Below are 16,129 nucleotides of genomic sequence, written 5' to 3'. Positions count from 1 at the left end.
ATTCACGTTTCTTTCCAATCGCATAAGTGTGTTGAGTGTCATAGATGTGTCTGGAAGTACCACAGTAAGGAGCCATCCATGGCTTTAAGGTTAAGGTGACAGAACGTCACACTGAAAGTTGACGCTTCTACTTCAGTTGTCTCTGGGGTCATTTTCCTTTTTAAAATTCTTTTAAACTTCAAAAGATTAAGGTTCATACTGAAAGGTGATCTCACTCTTTTCAATTGACAAATACATTTTCTTTCAATTTGTCCAGAAATATCTAATTCTAAGTAAATCATTGATCAAAGCCTAAAACACTATCTCTCTTCCTCTCACTCTCTTTCTCTAAAATTCCCTCTTTCATTCTCTTTCTACCACTCACACACCCAATCAGACCTTTAAGCACCCACTTACAGACCCATTCAGATACTTACGTACCCATTCACAGACCCACTCTTATCCTCAAGCACCCACGCACAGCCCCACTCAGACCTCACACACCCACTCACAGACCCACTCACACACCCAGTCACAGACCCACTGGAACCCTCATACACCCATTCACAGAACCCCACACACACTGACACACCAAGTCACAGACCCACTAAAACACTGACACACCCACTCACACCCAAACAGCCACTCTCACAGTCACTCTTACACCCGGATACACACTCTCATACCCAGAGAGACAGGCCACGGGCAGCTCCTGCCATGCAGAGCCAGAGGCTGTGCATGGCGTAGGGTTGGGTGGTAAGGGGGTTGGCCATAGAGTCTGGCTGCAGGCAACGAGTGGTAGTTTCTTAACATAAGCTGCTGAATTTCTCTGGTTTTCTACAGGTAAAACATCAACTTACCTATAACGTCCCTGTAACCTTTGTTTTCGTCAGTGAATATAGATATATAGATACATGTATATATAGTTAGAAAAATTGCCTTTGTAAAGAAAATTACATTATGTATCTATTTTGTAGAAACTGCTCCTGGAACCAGGGCTACTCAAACTTATCAATGGAGCTCTCCTCAATGAGAATTACATTGTTATTGAGCCCCAGAGCGGAATACCAAAAACACAATTCTTTGTTTCAACGTACTCAATGACTTGATACATATATAAAGAATTACATATATCACTGACAAAAAGGAAGAATTAACCTGAAGAAGAAATACACTGCACATTTTCCTGTGTGCCGAGAAACAAGACATGTTTTCATCAAGGTCAAAGTTTGGCAACCAGGTTTTCCAGGATCTAATGTCCAAATGTCTACCATACAAGACATAGGAAGCACAATGCAAAAGGAATAGAATTCAGAATCACAAACTTGTCTTTGGGTGAAACAAAACTATACTGACGAGTTTAGTGTCAGAAAGAGGGATACTTCTGAATTAATCCTGCAAGGAAAATTGAAACCATATTCCCTTTCGTCTAATAAATGTTCAGAATCCATCCACAAGACCCTAACTGCAAGATTTAAAAAGTAATGCATCTATATCTGTATGCAAGGGGAAGACTGAACTTGAAACAATTCTTGGGAATAGACCTCTAGCTAAGGGCCAAAATAGCCCTATGCCTATAAATAATCACCTCTGTCTACAAAGAAAAGAACATGATGAAGCCTTATCTATGTAGATGTGAGAGTAGAATTAAAAATCAAACACAACAGTTCTATAATATACAAAGGATAGCAAATTGCAGCACAACACTGGGATGAAGATCTGAAATAGTTAACATCCTTAAGCAGGGGTAGGAAAAGAAAGGAGGACTAACAATGTCCAACTTGCACTGAAACTGTAGTTCTCTAGATTTTAGTCTAGAAACACCTGTAATATACCTGTAATATCAATTTAGTTAATACTCACCTTTGTAAATTTTCTAGTGTATATTTAAACCTCATCTCATTCTCGAACTTTGTGCACTCTTCCTCGTCAGTTAAAATGGAAAGACAGACATGCCTTTACTGAGACTTTCTTCACTGTAAAGGACACCAATGACTTCATCTTTTTCATAAGGGTCCTGGAAATAAACACATGAAGAAAGCCATTTACCAGATGCAACCTAAGAAAAAGTTGTTCATACAGACTCTTGAATGCCATTCACCTAATGCAACCCTCTAAGAATAATTAACACAGACTCTGGAGGAAAGATTAAACTTACCAAATAGAATCTCCACCACAAAAAACATAAAAGGTGTTGTAAACTGTAGACTTTACTTATCTTCTACAAGTCATAACAGTATTATCACATCAAATGTTCCATATTTCTCACAAGCATAATGGGCAGACATTCTGTTTACAATTTCTGGGGAGAATTACAATCAAAGTGCATATGGTTCATGATTCTATCAAAGGTGTAGAAACCCTAACTTCAAGTGTACTCTATACTTAAATTTACATTGCATCATCCTTAAAGATCATGGAAGTCTTGTGAATATTGAGTAACCTCTAGAGAGAAGGGAACTAATAAAAGGAAATACCGATTTCACAATAAAATGTCTCTAATGAGGATGAGATTCTGTCTATTTGGAACCCTTCCGCAGACAAAACCATCCACAGATCTTGTTGTAATCATTCAGTATGAATAGAATCTGTGATCACATAAGTCAACCTTCCTTTCAGTTGTTGCCATTAAGTGTAAGTTAATCTCCATTCCACTTATCTTAAAGTGAATATATCAGAGAAGGAAGTGAGTGAGGGGTAATCCTCCACTAGGTACATCTGGAGTTTTACCCTGCTGGAGGTTTTGATTTTTTATTACTACAGCAACCTGAAGACAGAAGCCACATACGAGGGGCCTTTCTCATCTCAGTGCACAGTATGGACTCTGACAGGCAGGATGTGGTGAGAAGAGTCAGCACCTTTATTACAATAGCTTTATTAAAAATAACCTTGGCCCATCTTTGGTAGCTTGGTCTGGGCAACTAAGCAATGTTTAGAAGAAAGGAGTGAATGAGGCATATACAAATAGCAACCAAACACCAACACTGCTTCAAAACAAAACATATTAAAAATGAATAAGAAAAGAAATCATAAAAACAAAGACTAACTGATAAGAGAGTTTAAATGGCAAAGATAAATTACCTTACTGAAGTCAAAGGGAGAACAGGTCCAATTTACAAAGGTAAGCATACACGTTTGTGTAATTTTACCTTTTTTTGTTTGCTAAACATGCATTGTATGAGTAAATGTTTGACCCTTCTGCAGGCATTCACTGGAATGTCTTACTGTTTGCTATATTCACTGTAGTTCTGGAGTATTTTGTTGCCAAACTAAGACAGAGGGATTCTGGCCAGATGCCGTTGCTGCTATCACTGTGGCACGTCACCTTGACACTGCTGAGTCTGAGTTAGAGACCTCATTCCAAGGTAACAAGGGTTGGGGGCTCTGCTTATGGACATGGTATTGGCAGATTGAGGTTTAACATACCTAGCTCTCTTCTGGGTTAAAGGCTAGGCCTACAGACTAGGGTATTAGGACATATCGCACACTTTATGAAATTGAGTGATATTGCAAGAAGGTGGGGCTCTTTGTGTTAAAGACTCGTCTTTACAATTCTGTTCCATGCATTGTTCATTATCCTAATCATTGCAGCCGATGCAACTTATTGCAGATTGCAGTTCTGATGAAATAAATATTATTGAAACTTTACTGCATCTTCTTCATTGCCTGTGTATGATTGTGACATGTTGTTAATGTGAGAAAGGGGTAATCTCATTTGAACTTCGACGCTCCCTGAGATGTCACGCTTTTGAGTCCCTGCGTAAAGGCTGCCACAAATCACCTTTAACCGTTTGGGCGTTAGGTGAGGTGCTGCTTGTAAGCCTGAAGGGTTGGGACAACAGTTGCATTCTGTTGTAGGATTGGCATACTTGCCTACAAACATAAGTACTGTCATACTTAAACCAGCAGTCTTGCCTAGAGCAAGAGTCCAACTATGACATAAGCTGGTAATGAGAACATCCCAATTCAAGATTTTGCCTGTATTGTGTATACAGCTTCTGTTAATATTTTTTGTTTCAGTTTCTAATAAACATGTAGTGTTTTTTGTACTGGCCTGTGTCATTGAGACCTTTACAGCATGATTTGGGCCCCATGATGGTTGCTTTGTTTATTAGAACTGTTCTCCTTTTACAAACATCGTCATGTTTGCAATATTAATTTCTACCAGATTTCTACTAGATGTTCACTCTCACTGGAATGTCCTTTTATCAAATATATCATAAGAGAACTTTCAAATCTTTCCTTAATTGTAGTGTATTCTACCTTTAAATGTTATTTATGGTGTTACTTGGAGATGTCCACTAGTCTTCTGAAAGGTTTCCAAACACTAGATTTTCACTTTATAGAAAATTAATTATCCATTTTTTTGCATCTTCTACAGATCAATGTAAGCCACTAATATGTGTCTCTATATAACTCAGAAAGACTTATTCAAATAATGCTTGACAAGTCAAGTCAAATGACATAATTTGCAAAATTTTAAATCAATGAACTACTTTGATAACAAATATAGCGTTGCCTTGTAATTCATTATCGTATGCCTCTCCTTTTAGTCAAAATAACATATACAGTAACTTTTTATTTATATTTTTATATCTATCTCTCTCTCTATCATCCAGGGTAATTCATTATCCAAGTACTACAGCTTAATATCTGCACATATACTAGATGGATATATGTGGTTTTTCAGTGCAATACAAATGTAAAAGCAAACTGTTACTACTTTGTATGCCATATTATGCCATATTTAATTAATTCAGAAATAATTTACCATGGGTTTAAGAACAGTTACAGACAATTTAGGATTTATTGGATTACATTAGGAGTAATATGGGGTGTCACCACTTTGGAAACTTCCCTCATCTTTGCATTGCATAGACTATGGGAAATGTACAAAACATTACTTTTATGTAGGCTATGTCTTTCAGGGTCTATCTCGTAGTTTGGCAAATGCCATCATTAGTGTATATTTATTTAACAAAATCATTGCAATCAAGAACTCAGATTTGACAACCCAATTGTCTAGTCAGTTGTGTAGTTTTATGCTACTCCATTTCTGCATTCCTGTGGGGACATATCTGATTTTAGTTTGATAGAGTACAGTATGTGTCCCATTCAGAAAAAGGTTTGAAAATTACCTTGCTGGTTTGCAACAAAGGGTCTCCTTTAATAAGAGCTAGTGCCTGGGCTCCGATGCACCAGTTTTTCTTGCGTCACCCTGTGCCCCCCTAATGACACCATGGTAGCTCTGTATTTATAATACAGTGCACCATGGTGCCCGTTAGCACAACAGCATCAAAACATTTGATGCAGTTATGGTGCTTTTATGGACTTGAATCAAAAATGTTGACGAAAAGTCCAGCAAAGCTTGGGGAGGCCCACTGAAAATAGCATCAGTTTAACACAACTTTTCCACTGATACTATTATTTAATGCGTGGACTATGTGGGCAATAAACGAAATATTTATTGTAAAATTGGCTGGCTGATTATGAATTAAAGATCATATTGTATTATCTTCTGAGTTGACCATGCTATATCATACTCATTGTATTTATTTACAGAGACATTCAATGTTCATGTATCTAAAGATGACTTAAGTGATTCAGTGTATATTTTTTCTTTATTATTTTTTGATATAAACGTTTGAGTTGCCCTATTAGTGTTTTGCTGCCCTGTTGGGTTATTTTTCGAATTCCTGAAGATTTCCAGGTCTCTTCAGATGTTCCAACAATCCCAGGTTCCCATGTGCACTTATGAAAACTGTTTTGAGAACTTGCATGTACACTAACATGAAGGCATTTGTACAAGCATAATATTAAATTTTTAGCATGAGTACATTTGCACTTTGTAACACTTTTGCCCTCTATGGATTTATTCCCTTTTGAGATACCCTTTCTTCTGCTCCACCACAATATTTAGGGGTGTTCCATTCGAATTTGGAAATTAGTGTTCTCCAGCTGGGAGTATTCAGAAAATAAGTTGAGAATACTCACAAATTTCAAATTTGTATATCTGCACAAACTTTCCTGGACGAACCCACTATGGATGCTGACTAGCAGTTCATAGGAGCAGATTTACTCTCATGAAATATTACACAGTAATGGGGAAATAAAGTTATTTCCATTTTTGGATATTATAAGTTCACTTGAAGAAACTCTTTTGGTTGTTATGAGTGTATTGCAATTGATTTGTATATACAGAAAGTGATATATACCTTCCAAATCTCCATTGCACTCAATGTCCTTTTTCCTCAGATATATAGTGCACTCTGCCAAAAGAAGATAAGCTGTTATGATGTGAAATAGATTACACATATACAGATTTACTGTTCTCAAACTGTCAACACCGACTAAAGATTTAAGCTAAATGATAAAAGAAAAATCTCTCACTAAAACTAGAAACATGAAAGCAGATATTAGTTACTAGACTTTATTGAAAAAACAAGGTATTAACAAATTGCTAGTTATGTGGGTTTACAGGGTGTTTAAAAGGGAAGTATTGGACCAAATTAAAGTGACTTAACTAAGGCTTTTTAGATGATTATCACAGTTAAAATTTTAAAATGAAAATTTAAGTGGTCTTAAAGCCTTATGAATTTCTAAAATGATACTTTCTATCTTAAACAAGTCCCTGCTTTTAGTTGGTATGTTAAAGATAAATTAAGTGAGATTAAAATCTAATTTTCTTTATTTACCTTTGCAAATGAAGGCCGTTTTAAGGGTTACACATCCTCTGCCTCTGATGAATGCGATCTCATTAAGTCAAGTCAGAATGTCTTTAAAACTTTGTGTTAATTGCTTCCAGCACGGAGCGAGGTGTTCATTTAGGTACCAAAATTCTCATAAAAATTCCAAAGTTGCACTAGTGAAGAAATGCTGAACAAGATGAATACTAGGCACATCTTTTAATAAAATCCATTAACTATTTTAAAACAATTTTAAACAAAATTTTAATCGCATACGTTTAGCGTGGCATTCAAGCAGAACCATTACACTTTGGAAACTTTAAAAAGCATTTTAATTTACGGTGAGCATGTGAACGTATATATTTAAGTTTATACCAAGTTTTAGAAATTGTCCAGTGTTTATGTGAGTCATTTATGAAGATCATTGTTATAATAGGTTTCCCTGATTACTACTATTTATAACGTTTTTAAAATGAAGCATAAAATTACTGTCTCACACATTTGTTTTCTTTCAAAAGTTTATTTAGTATCAAGCAAGACTAGACTTTGCTTAACACTACAGAACATTTCAAGACTCAAGTTACAAAAGAATACCACATTATTTGCATTTGTAATTTCTCTCATTTTACTCAGGTTTACAAGAGAAAGCTAGCAAATGGTTAAGAGATAAAGCTAAAGAGAACTAAATTCTGTTCAAAACCTTTAAAATAAAAGGTTACGCTCATATTATTAAAATAATGTATTAACATATTTAGTAGATCTAGTTTTTTTAACACTAGTTAAAGAAAGGTTATTTTGATGGTCTTCTTTTGATCGCCTATTCTTCAAATGCAGACCGGAAATAGGAAAGTTCGTTGGTTTACAAGTCTTGCTCTTCAATTTGTGCTTTCAACAAAAAAAAGTTTAAGTTGAGTCCATCCATTCAGATTTATGCTTTGTATTTTAATAAAAAGGGATTGTTCATAGAAAAATTACTTTGAACAGTATACAGGACTGGAGGAGATTGGATATTTCACAACATCTGACAGTACAATCAGTATCTGGCATAGGGTTGTTCTCTGTAGGTTCCCTTTGTTGTCCTTGCTGACAGGGCCTTGTGTCGAGAGTTATTCCATTCTTCTTGTCCTAATTAAGGAAAAGGAGTTTGAATTATATAGATGTGATTATGTGAAATGAATGCATGTCAACTATATAACAACAATTCCACTACATTTATGGAACCATCTTGGGCACACACGTCTTCACTGACAACATTCAGCTTTGCTGCAGGTTCACTTAAGTGGTATATAAGTGTACAAGTTTCAAAAGTCAATAATTGGCATATTTATATATTGTCTGAACAAGCTCAATTATTTCTTGTCCAAATCTAAGAAAATCTTAATGGAACTTAATGGAATACTCATTACTCGATATGAGGTGAAACTTTAATAATGTTAACGAGTTTGCAAAATCAACAATATAATATTTCCATGTTCATTTCAAAAAGGATATATTATACAATATAATATTGAATTATTTGTCAATAATGATTTAAATGAGAGGTGAGGCTGGCCTTCATTTATTTATGTGCCACTTTTTTGTAAGGCTAGAGTATACCCGCAATGTGAATAACATGGTCTACTGCTTTTATCAACTTGCTAAATTTTCTTTTTCCAGTATATTAGAGTACCAAGTGAAAACTGTAAGCAGCTTCTAGTTATTCTAATTTAATCTTGGAATGAATAACAAACTGATAATAGACTAAAACCTACAACAGTTTTGGTGCATCTCTTAGTGAGTGAAAGTTTGCTTGATTTTTGTTTCCCATTCCACATTGAGAATTTAACATGTTATTGGATAAAGTGTCAATAACATTGATTTATAGTTCTAAACAGAGACTTTTAGAGATTGATGCCCTGCACAACAGCATACAGTCTCTAATCTTAATTACCAATGTGCAGCAATACTGCTCTATTTGAAACAGCCTGCCACTTCTACCTGCTGCCCTTTCCATTCTGAGTTACAAGTGTGACATTTGGGGCACAAGTTTTACTAATGACACCCAGAATCCACATTAGGGTGTAATTAATATTAACACTGATATCATATGAACTTGTGAATTTCAGGTAAAAGATGTGCTGTTAATATTGTGGACTCTAAAATTGCATTTGGCACATTTTGATTAAAGTGCTCTAGTGAATTTGAAGTCAAGTAATAACTAAATGTTGAGAATGCCAAAGAAGGAATTGATAGGCCAATGAGGTACGTAAAGGAGTCAGCTCTTTTTAACCACATAAGAAAAATTTAAAAATTATTTACAGGTCATATGCTGCTAAATGTAAAATCCAAGTATCCAAGGGAAATAAGGTATTTTCCATCCTCTTTGCCTTACAACAGAATGGAGATTCTGGAGGGGGTCACATTTCTGCCATTAGATAAAGATCAACATTTGGGGAGGAAAATGCAATGAACCAGAAAAACGCACAGAAATAAGGGAAGTAACCTTGGCATTTCTATAGGCACTTTCAACTCATCCATGAGTCATGAAGCCTAAAGTCAGAAACATAACTTCAGACACATCCTATTTCTTGTTCTCAATCAAGATGCAAAATATAATTTAGTGACTCACCATATGAATCATACGAGTCATCACTGGCGCCATGTGGATAATCATAATATTCAGATAAGCTGAAATTAAAGAAAGGAATGATCAAATATTAAGGGCATTTATCCTGCATTTAACAACAATACTATGAATATGTGTGTCTTACATTTTAAAAGATACATAGCATAGAATATGAAGTTGCCTTCTGCACTGAAATAAACTCCAAAGTAGATATTCTATGAAGGAACAATACTGTAACATAGGTCAGAATAGATGACTATCATTTTTAAGGATTTGAGCAAGTACTCTATTCAATGCAATTCATGTTTCTGTGCTCATCGCATGACATAGCAAAATCAAGTGTGCTTGTGGCATTAGAAATCACTATGCGTGACGATGATAGACCTGTAGCCAGAAAATGCTGGAGTGTCATCTTGCTCAATGGCACTTTAATGCTTAATTGTGTAGGTACATTATTAATGCATTAGTTTTTTTTATTTTGACTGCTGTAGAGTCTAGACATCTTGCACTAAGCTTTATGAGCCCAATTCAAAAAGATTTTTCTGTAAAGGAGTGTGAGTAACTTGTCACTTTATGCTTATCTTTACATAAGTTATACTTACTCATGGAAAGGAAGTTTATGAGTCAGTCACAGTACTGTAACATGTAAACGCAGTGCAATGTGCTAAGGGGAGACACCTGTGGACTCACTGACTTCACACTCTGATGAGTCAGGCACCATGGGAAACCCTAATAAATTGGAGACTATTCTGGCAGCAATTTCTGTTACTCTAGACAAAATGGAACACACAATAGACACTGTGGTGGTGGATCTGGGGCTAATTTGAGATGTCCATTGGAAGATAACAGAGCATGTAATGGCAAAGTTTAATATACGCCACCAAGGGCCTTCCTGTGAAGAGGAAAGATATGACCAAAAGACCCTGGTATTTGGAATATATGATGAAGACTCAGAAGAGTGAGCCTTCTGTGATAAAATCAGGGTTGTGGGACTACCTGAAAGCATTGAATGGAAACGCATAGCCACATTTCTAGAGAGAGCATTGCTCCCTGGAGGACCTCCCAGATCTGTGGTTGCCAGACCTCTCCATTTGAGAGGTCAGTAATTCATATCACTGCAATCAGGTGAAAAATACCCATTGCTGTAACCAAGAAAAGAACAAGTCACTTACCTTTCGTAACGAAATACCTGTTAGAGACTCGATCTAGCTGCTGATTGCTTACCTTTAAATTCCCTGGCGCCAGCTTTGAATCTGGAATCTTTTTTCTGAGCAATACCCTGCATGTGCCGTCGGGTGGCGTCGTTCAGATCCGTGTGCGTCGTCTGGCTCCACATGGCCTTGTCAGCGTCATTGGTGTCGCCTGTGATGTCATGGTCACCTATAAAGGCACCACCCCGGCGCGTGTACATCAGTTCTGTTATCCACAAAACTTCCACACCAGAAGCACAGAGTCCTGTATAGAACCAACATTTTGTCTGTGCAAAATTAGGGCCCTCAAAGGGGTAAACCCTAATCTTACTAGTAATATCCACAGAGCAAGGAGGCATGGGTGGGTGTAAGGAATCTGCAGCTAGAAGTCTCTATCAGATGAACAAGTTACTTATCTTTGTTAATGCACTATCTGGTAGAGACTTCTAGCTGCAGGTTCCTTACCTTTGAATAGATACCCAAGCCATAACCTCCTGGCGGTGGGCTGCGGATACTACTCCTTACACTAAGAAGTTCTGTAGGACTGAACGGGCAAAGTGCCTGTCTCTTCATACCTGACTGTCCAGGCAGTAATGCTTTGTAAACATGCGCAAAGATACCCACTTTGCCGCCTTACAGATTTCCAGGACTGGTACGCCTCAAGCTAGCGCAGTGGTAGCAGCTTTGCCCCTGGCAAAATGAACTCACAAGCCCTCAGGAGGCTGATTCTTGGCCAATGTGTAGCAGATCTTGATGCAGAGAAAGACCCAGCGTGAAATGGTTCACTTCTGCACTGCCCGACCCTTCTCTGCTCCAACATACCCCACAAAGAGTTGGTCATCCACCTGGAACCTGGAAGTGTGGTCAAGGTAGAACAACAAAACTCTTTTTAGGTCCAGTCAAAGGAGTCACTCCTCTTTTTTAGAGAGATGCGGTGCCGCAAAGAAGGTGAGCAGGGTGATGTTCTGACCCTGATGAAATGGGGTCACCACCTTGGGGAGGAAAGAGGCATGAGTTCTGAGTACCAACTCGTCTGGATAGTGAGATACGGTGTCTTTGATGACAGGGCTTGCCTCTCACTCACCCTCCTGGCAGATGTTATTGCCACAATGGAGGCTGACTTGATGGTGAGCAGCCGGAGGGGACAGTTATGCAAAGGCTCGAAGGGAGCACACATCAGAAATATGAGGACCAGATTCAAGTTGCGTTGGGTATAGCAAAGGGTAAGGGGGAAACATTTGTACAAGCCCTTTGAGGAATCTATGTACAATGGGGGATTTAAACAGAGAAGGCTGATCAGGCAGCAGATGAAATGCCAATAAGTCAGGAAGATAGCCCCTGAGCGTCCCTAAGGCAGAACCCTGCTGGGCAAGGGATAGAATGAAGGGAAGAATTTCAGAAAGAGGATCAATAGACCTTTCTGTACAATAATATACAAATCGTTTCCAACGGCAGTCGTATATCGTTCTAGTGGAGGAAAGCATGGCTGCCAAAATAACTTTACAGACTTTGGGAGGAAGGTCAAAAGCCATCAACTGCTGCCACTCAATCTCCATGCATGAAGGTGCAGAGTCAATAGGTTTGGGTGGAGAACCCTCCCCTGCTGCTGCGACAGAAGATTCTCCCGAAGAAGTAGCCTTATCAGAGGATTGATGTCAATTTCGAGAAGCTCAGAATACCAGACTCTCCATGCCCAATCCGGAGCAACTGGGCCTGGTCATTCTTGATCTTCTTGAGAACTCTGGGCAGGAATGGTATGAGTTGAAAAGCATTCAGAAGACCTGAACTCCACTCACAATGAAAAGCGTCGCTGAGCGATTGCTGCTTTGGAAACTCCAACGTGCAATACTGCTGACATTGCGTGTCTGCCTTTGACCCAATCACAGTTTACTAACCACCACTGCAGGTCTTTTTCAGTTCCCTCTGAGATCTGAACTGTGTCCGTAAGATTTCCCTGATGCTGTGCCCACTGGAACTTCAGGTCCCACTGCAGAGCCCTCATATTCCGTTTGGCATTTTTGACTAACAGGATGCAGGAAGACATGAGTCCCAAAAGCCTCAGAGTCTGTCTCACCAAAATCCAGGATAGAGGCCTAAACATCAGAATCATAACTTGAATATCCTGGACTTGCTGATTGGGAGGATAAACCCGAAACTGCACTGTATCCAGAATAGCTCAGATGAAAGGGAGCTTCTGAGAGGGCGTCAGGTGTGACTTCAGCATGTTTATATTGAACCCCAGCAAATGCAGGAGGTCCGCCGTAGTGACGAGAGCCTGGGGCATAGGAGCCTTCAACTGCCAGTTGTTGAGGAAGGGGAAGACTGAAATTCCCAACCTGCACAGATGGGCTGCTACCACAGCCATCACCTTGGTGAACACCAGAGGGGCACTGGTGAGACCAAAAGGGAGCACAGTAAACTGAAAGTGCTCGCTGCCCACCTTGAACCGCAAGTAATGCCTGTGGGCGAGCAGGATGGGGATGTGAAAATACGCATCCTGCAAGTCCATCACTACCATCCAGTCTCCTTGGTCTAGGGTAGACAAGACCAAAACTAGAGTGAACATCTTGAATTTCTCCTTTTTGCGGAAGATATTGACCGCACTTAAATCCAAGATAGAGTGAAGACCCTTGTTCTTCTTAGGAATCAGAAAGTATCAGGAATAATACACCACTGCCTACTTCTGACATTGGGACCCTTCTATGACTCCCTTGGCCAAAACAGCTGTAGCCTCCATGCGGAGCAAGATTAAATGATCCTCAATCAGTCGTTCTTTCAATGGAGGGATACAGGGAGGGGAGGGAATAGCCCTTCTGTATGATCTGCAAGACCCATTTGACCAATGTTATGGACCGCCAGTGATGGAGATGAAATCAAATCCTCCCTCCAACTGGATGAACATGGTCCTGCAGAACCATACTAGGAGGGCTTGGGTGTTGCGAAGAGGGGGGCTGGGTGGTGGCTGACCTCTGGCTACACCCTCTGGGTCTGAAGGTACCACAACCTCATCCTTGCACTAGATGCTCTGAAGCTGGAGGACGGTGGCTGACCTGTGGTTGGCGTGGTACCCCGCCCCTCCCAAAGCCTCGAAAGGGGAGATAGGCAGACTGCTGGTGAGAGGGCGCCGAGAAGCCCAAGGATCTGGCCATGGCTCGAGAGTCCTTGAACCGCTCTAGAGCTGAGTCTGCCTTCTCACCAAGGGCATGTCCATCAGATTTGCCTGGACATCCCCCGAAAAGCCAGTGGTAAGCAGCCAGGTGTGGCGACGAAGGGCCACCATTGAGGAAATCGCCCTGCCCAGCAAGTCAGTCGTGTCCAAGCCACACCGAATGGTAAACTTGGCTGCATCTCTCCTATCCTTGACAGCTTCGTTGAGAGTGTCCTGTACGCCCAGGCAGCACCTGTGTCACTGTATCCCATAAGGTATGCGAAAAACTGCCCTATAGGCATGAGGTGTACGGACCTCAATTCCAGGCTGAAAGCTGAAGGAAGAAAACATCTTCTTCCCAAGTTGGTTCAGCCTCTTGGATTCCCTATCTGGCGAAGCGGAAGGGAAGGCACCACAGGATGGGACCACTAAGCTCTCTGGGGTGGGCAGTTGGGTGAGGAAACTAGGGCCGGTAGGAGCTGGTCGATAGCAGCGACCAATTGTCTTATTCACAGGAGCCCCTATGCTGGGTTTGGACCACATCCCCAGCAGGACATCAGTAAGGGCCTTTTTAAAGCATAAGATCGGCTCCGATTTAGCAACCCCCTGGTTGAAGTACCTCTGTCAGGATGTTAGGCCTGACCGGCACCATACGCAAGTCCAGATCCAAGACTTCAGCCGCTCTACGCACCACCATGGCGTATGATGCGCTGTCCTCTGTAGCCACAGAAGGAGGTGAGAGCATACCAGCATCTGGAGAGGTATCCAGTCTGCTGGCTTCACCTAGATCCTCATACAAGTCCTGCTCTACTAATCCATATTCCAAAAGGTCCTCAGACCCCTCCCACTCCTCACCTGTGCCTGGTTGATCAAAATAAGCCTCAGGCACTGTTCTGGGCCGAGTTGGTACAGTCGAAGTTGGAATGGGCATTGTGTGATGTTGTTCCAGCTCCGGATCATCAGGAGTGAGGTTGAGGCTTCCACCACCAGTGGCCGCCGGCAGTGGGGGGAGCGCTGACGTTGGACCCAGCGCAAGAGGATACCAACTGTGAGGAACCGGTGCCAGTCCGGATCTGCTGACCCCACGGAGTCCGAAAACCACCCGCGGGGGAAGCCTGCTCAAAAACAAGGTGCATGGCTTCATTATTTTATTTGAGCGGGGTCGCTCCGGCTCCCGGATAAGGGGGGAGACACAAAGCCGGCCCTGGCAATGGCTCCACAGAACCGAGCTCAGAACGTCGACGTTTCAGTGATACCTCGTCAGCCAACGGGCGTGGCAAAGTCAAAGTCTGCTTGGAGTTCTTCTTCTTCTTGTGCCTCTTCCCTGAGTGCCCCGAGGACCTCGAGTGGGAATAAGAGAACTTAGGACTCCCGGAGCAGTCCTGCGACCTCCTCCCTGAGTGGGAATTTACCCACCGAGAAGTCGCACTGACCAAGGTTGAATGTCGGGCCACCATGAGCTTTAGAGACCACTCTCTCAAAGCCTTCTGGACATGGCCCGGCAGTCGGAGCACGACTTCGATTCGTGGTCCCTGTCGTGGCACCAGAGACATACCTGGTGGTGGTTCGTCACCAACAAGGCCTTGAACCCTGTCTTCCTGGATGACATCTTCTTTGCACAGACAAAAAAATAATTTGCCAACCGGTTGAAAAAAGGCTTGCCAAAAAAGGCAAAGGTTAGCTTGATTCCCGACTCTACACTTAACCGGCACAGACGGGAAAGAACTGCGCCGGGGTGGTGCCTTTGTAGGCGACCGTGGTGTCACAGACGGCTCCAAAGACACTGATGAAGCCATGCAGAGCCAGATGACACACATGGATCCGAACAATGCCACTCTGCGGCGTGCGCATGGTATTGCTCAGCAAAAAGATCCCGGATTCGAAGCTGACACCAAGTAATTCAAAGGTAAGGAATCTGCAGCTAGAAGTCTCTATCAAATAAATGTTTTTATTCCTGTATTCTATTTACCTCAGACACCATACTGCCACACAACTACTGTTCCACATACAGAGAATTACCAAGGTTTCTTGACAGCGTGCTTATTTACTATTCAGGATCGTCTATACTTTGGAGATAGTCCTTAGCTTGACCATGCTCTAAATAATTCAGGAACTCCCAAAACTATATTCAATGCAGGCTTCACTATATACATCACTGCCAGATATTATTTTCCTATGATGGCTATCTCCAGTATTTCAAATCAGACATCTTACTGTGGATTATCTTTCTTCGGAGTACATTGTGCACTTTTATATATACCTGATCCTCATGTATGATTAGCCTTGAAAAAGTCACGGATGGTGACAAAACGTATTGGCTGTTGTTGTGACAACATATGCATTTTGGAGCACAGAATCTTCTACTTTTCAATAAACTCATTTGATTGGATCCATTTCCTACAAATTATTACTTTATGGATTTTTAACTCCTTTTGGACTTTGATTTGAATGCTATTTTATTTTTTTTGTATTTAAAGTGTGGAGTGGATCTTGTGATCCATTGTTGTTTGTGCCTTTGGTA

At 40.6% G+C, this 16,129-nt stretch overlaps 1 protein-coding gene across 3 annotated transcripts in view; it reads right to left on the bottom strand.

Annotated features, from left to right (window-relative positions):
• The window catches only part of KHDRBS3 (KH RNA binding domain containing, signal transduction associated 3), a 274,683-nt gene that overhangs the window by 37,865 nt on the left and 220,689 nt on the right, over positions 1-16,129 (bottom strand). The window contains exons 9-12 of one of the 3 annotated variants that reach the window (XR_011201007.1): positions 9,274-9,332; positions 7,641-7,790; positions 6,195-6,248; positions 1,843-1,996 (exon numbers count right to left, since the gene is read on the bottom strand). Coding sequence is in view for 2 of the 3 variants with exons in the window: in XM_069220792.1 (XP_069076893.1) it covers positions 7,699-7,790; positions 9,274-9,332 (151 nt within the window). In the remaining variant the exon portion in view is untranslated. Of the gene's footprint in view, positions 1-1,842; positions 1,997-6,194; positions 6,249-7,165; positions 7,791-9,273; positions 9,333-16,129 lie in introns of those variants that run through there. The other 2 variants (XM_069220792.1, XM_069220794.1) reach the window with 2 other exon arrangements.

This window comes from Pleurodeles waltl, chromosome 2_2 (genome assembly GCF_031143425.1).
Source record: "Pleurodeles waltl isolate 20211129_DDA chromosome 2_2, aPleWal1.hap1.20221129, whole genome shotgun sequence".
Classification (NCBI taxonomy): Eukaryota; Metazoa; Chordata; class Amphibia; order Caudata; family Salamandridae; genus Pleurodeles; species Pleurodeles waltl.
The sequence above is the reverse complement of the archived record's forward strand: the minus strand, read 5'-3'. Positions and strand labels throughout refer to the sequence as shown.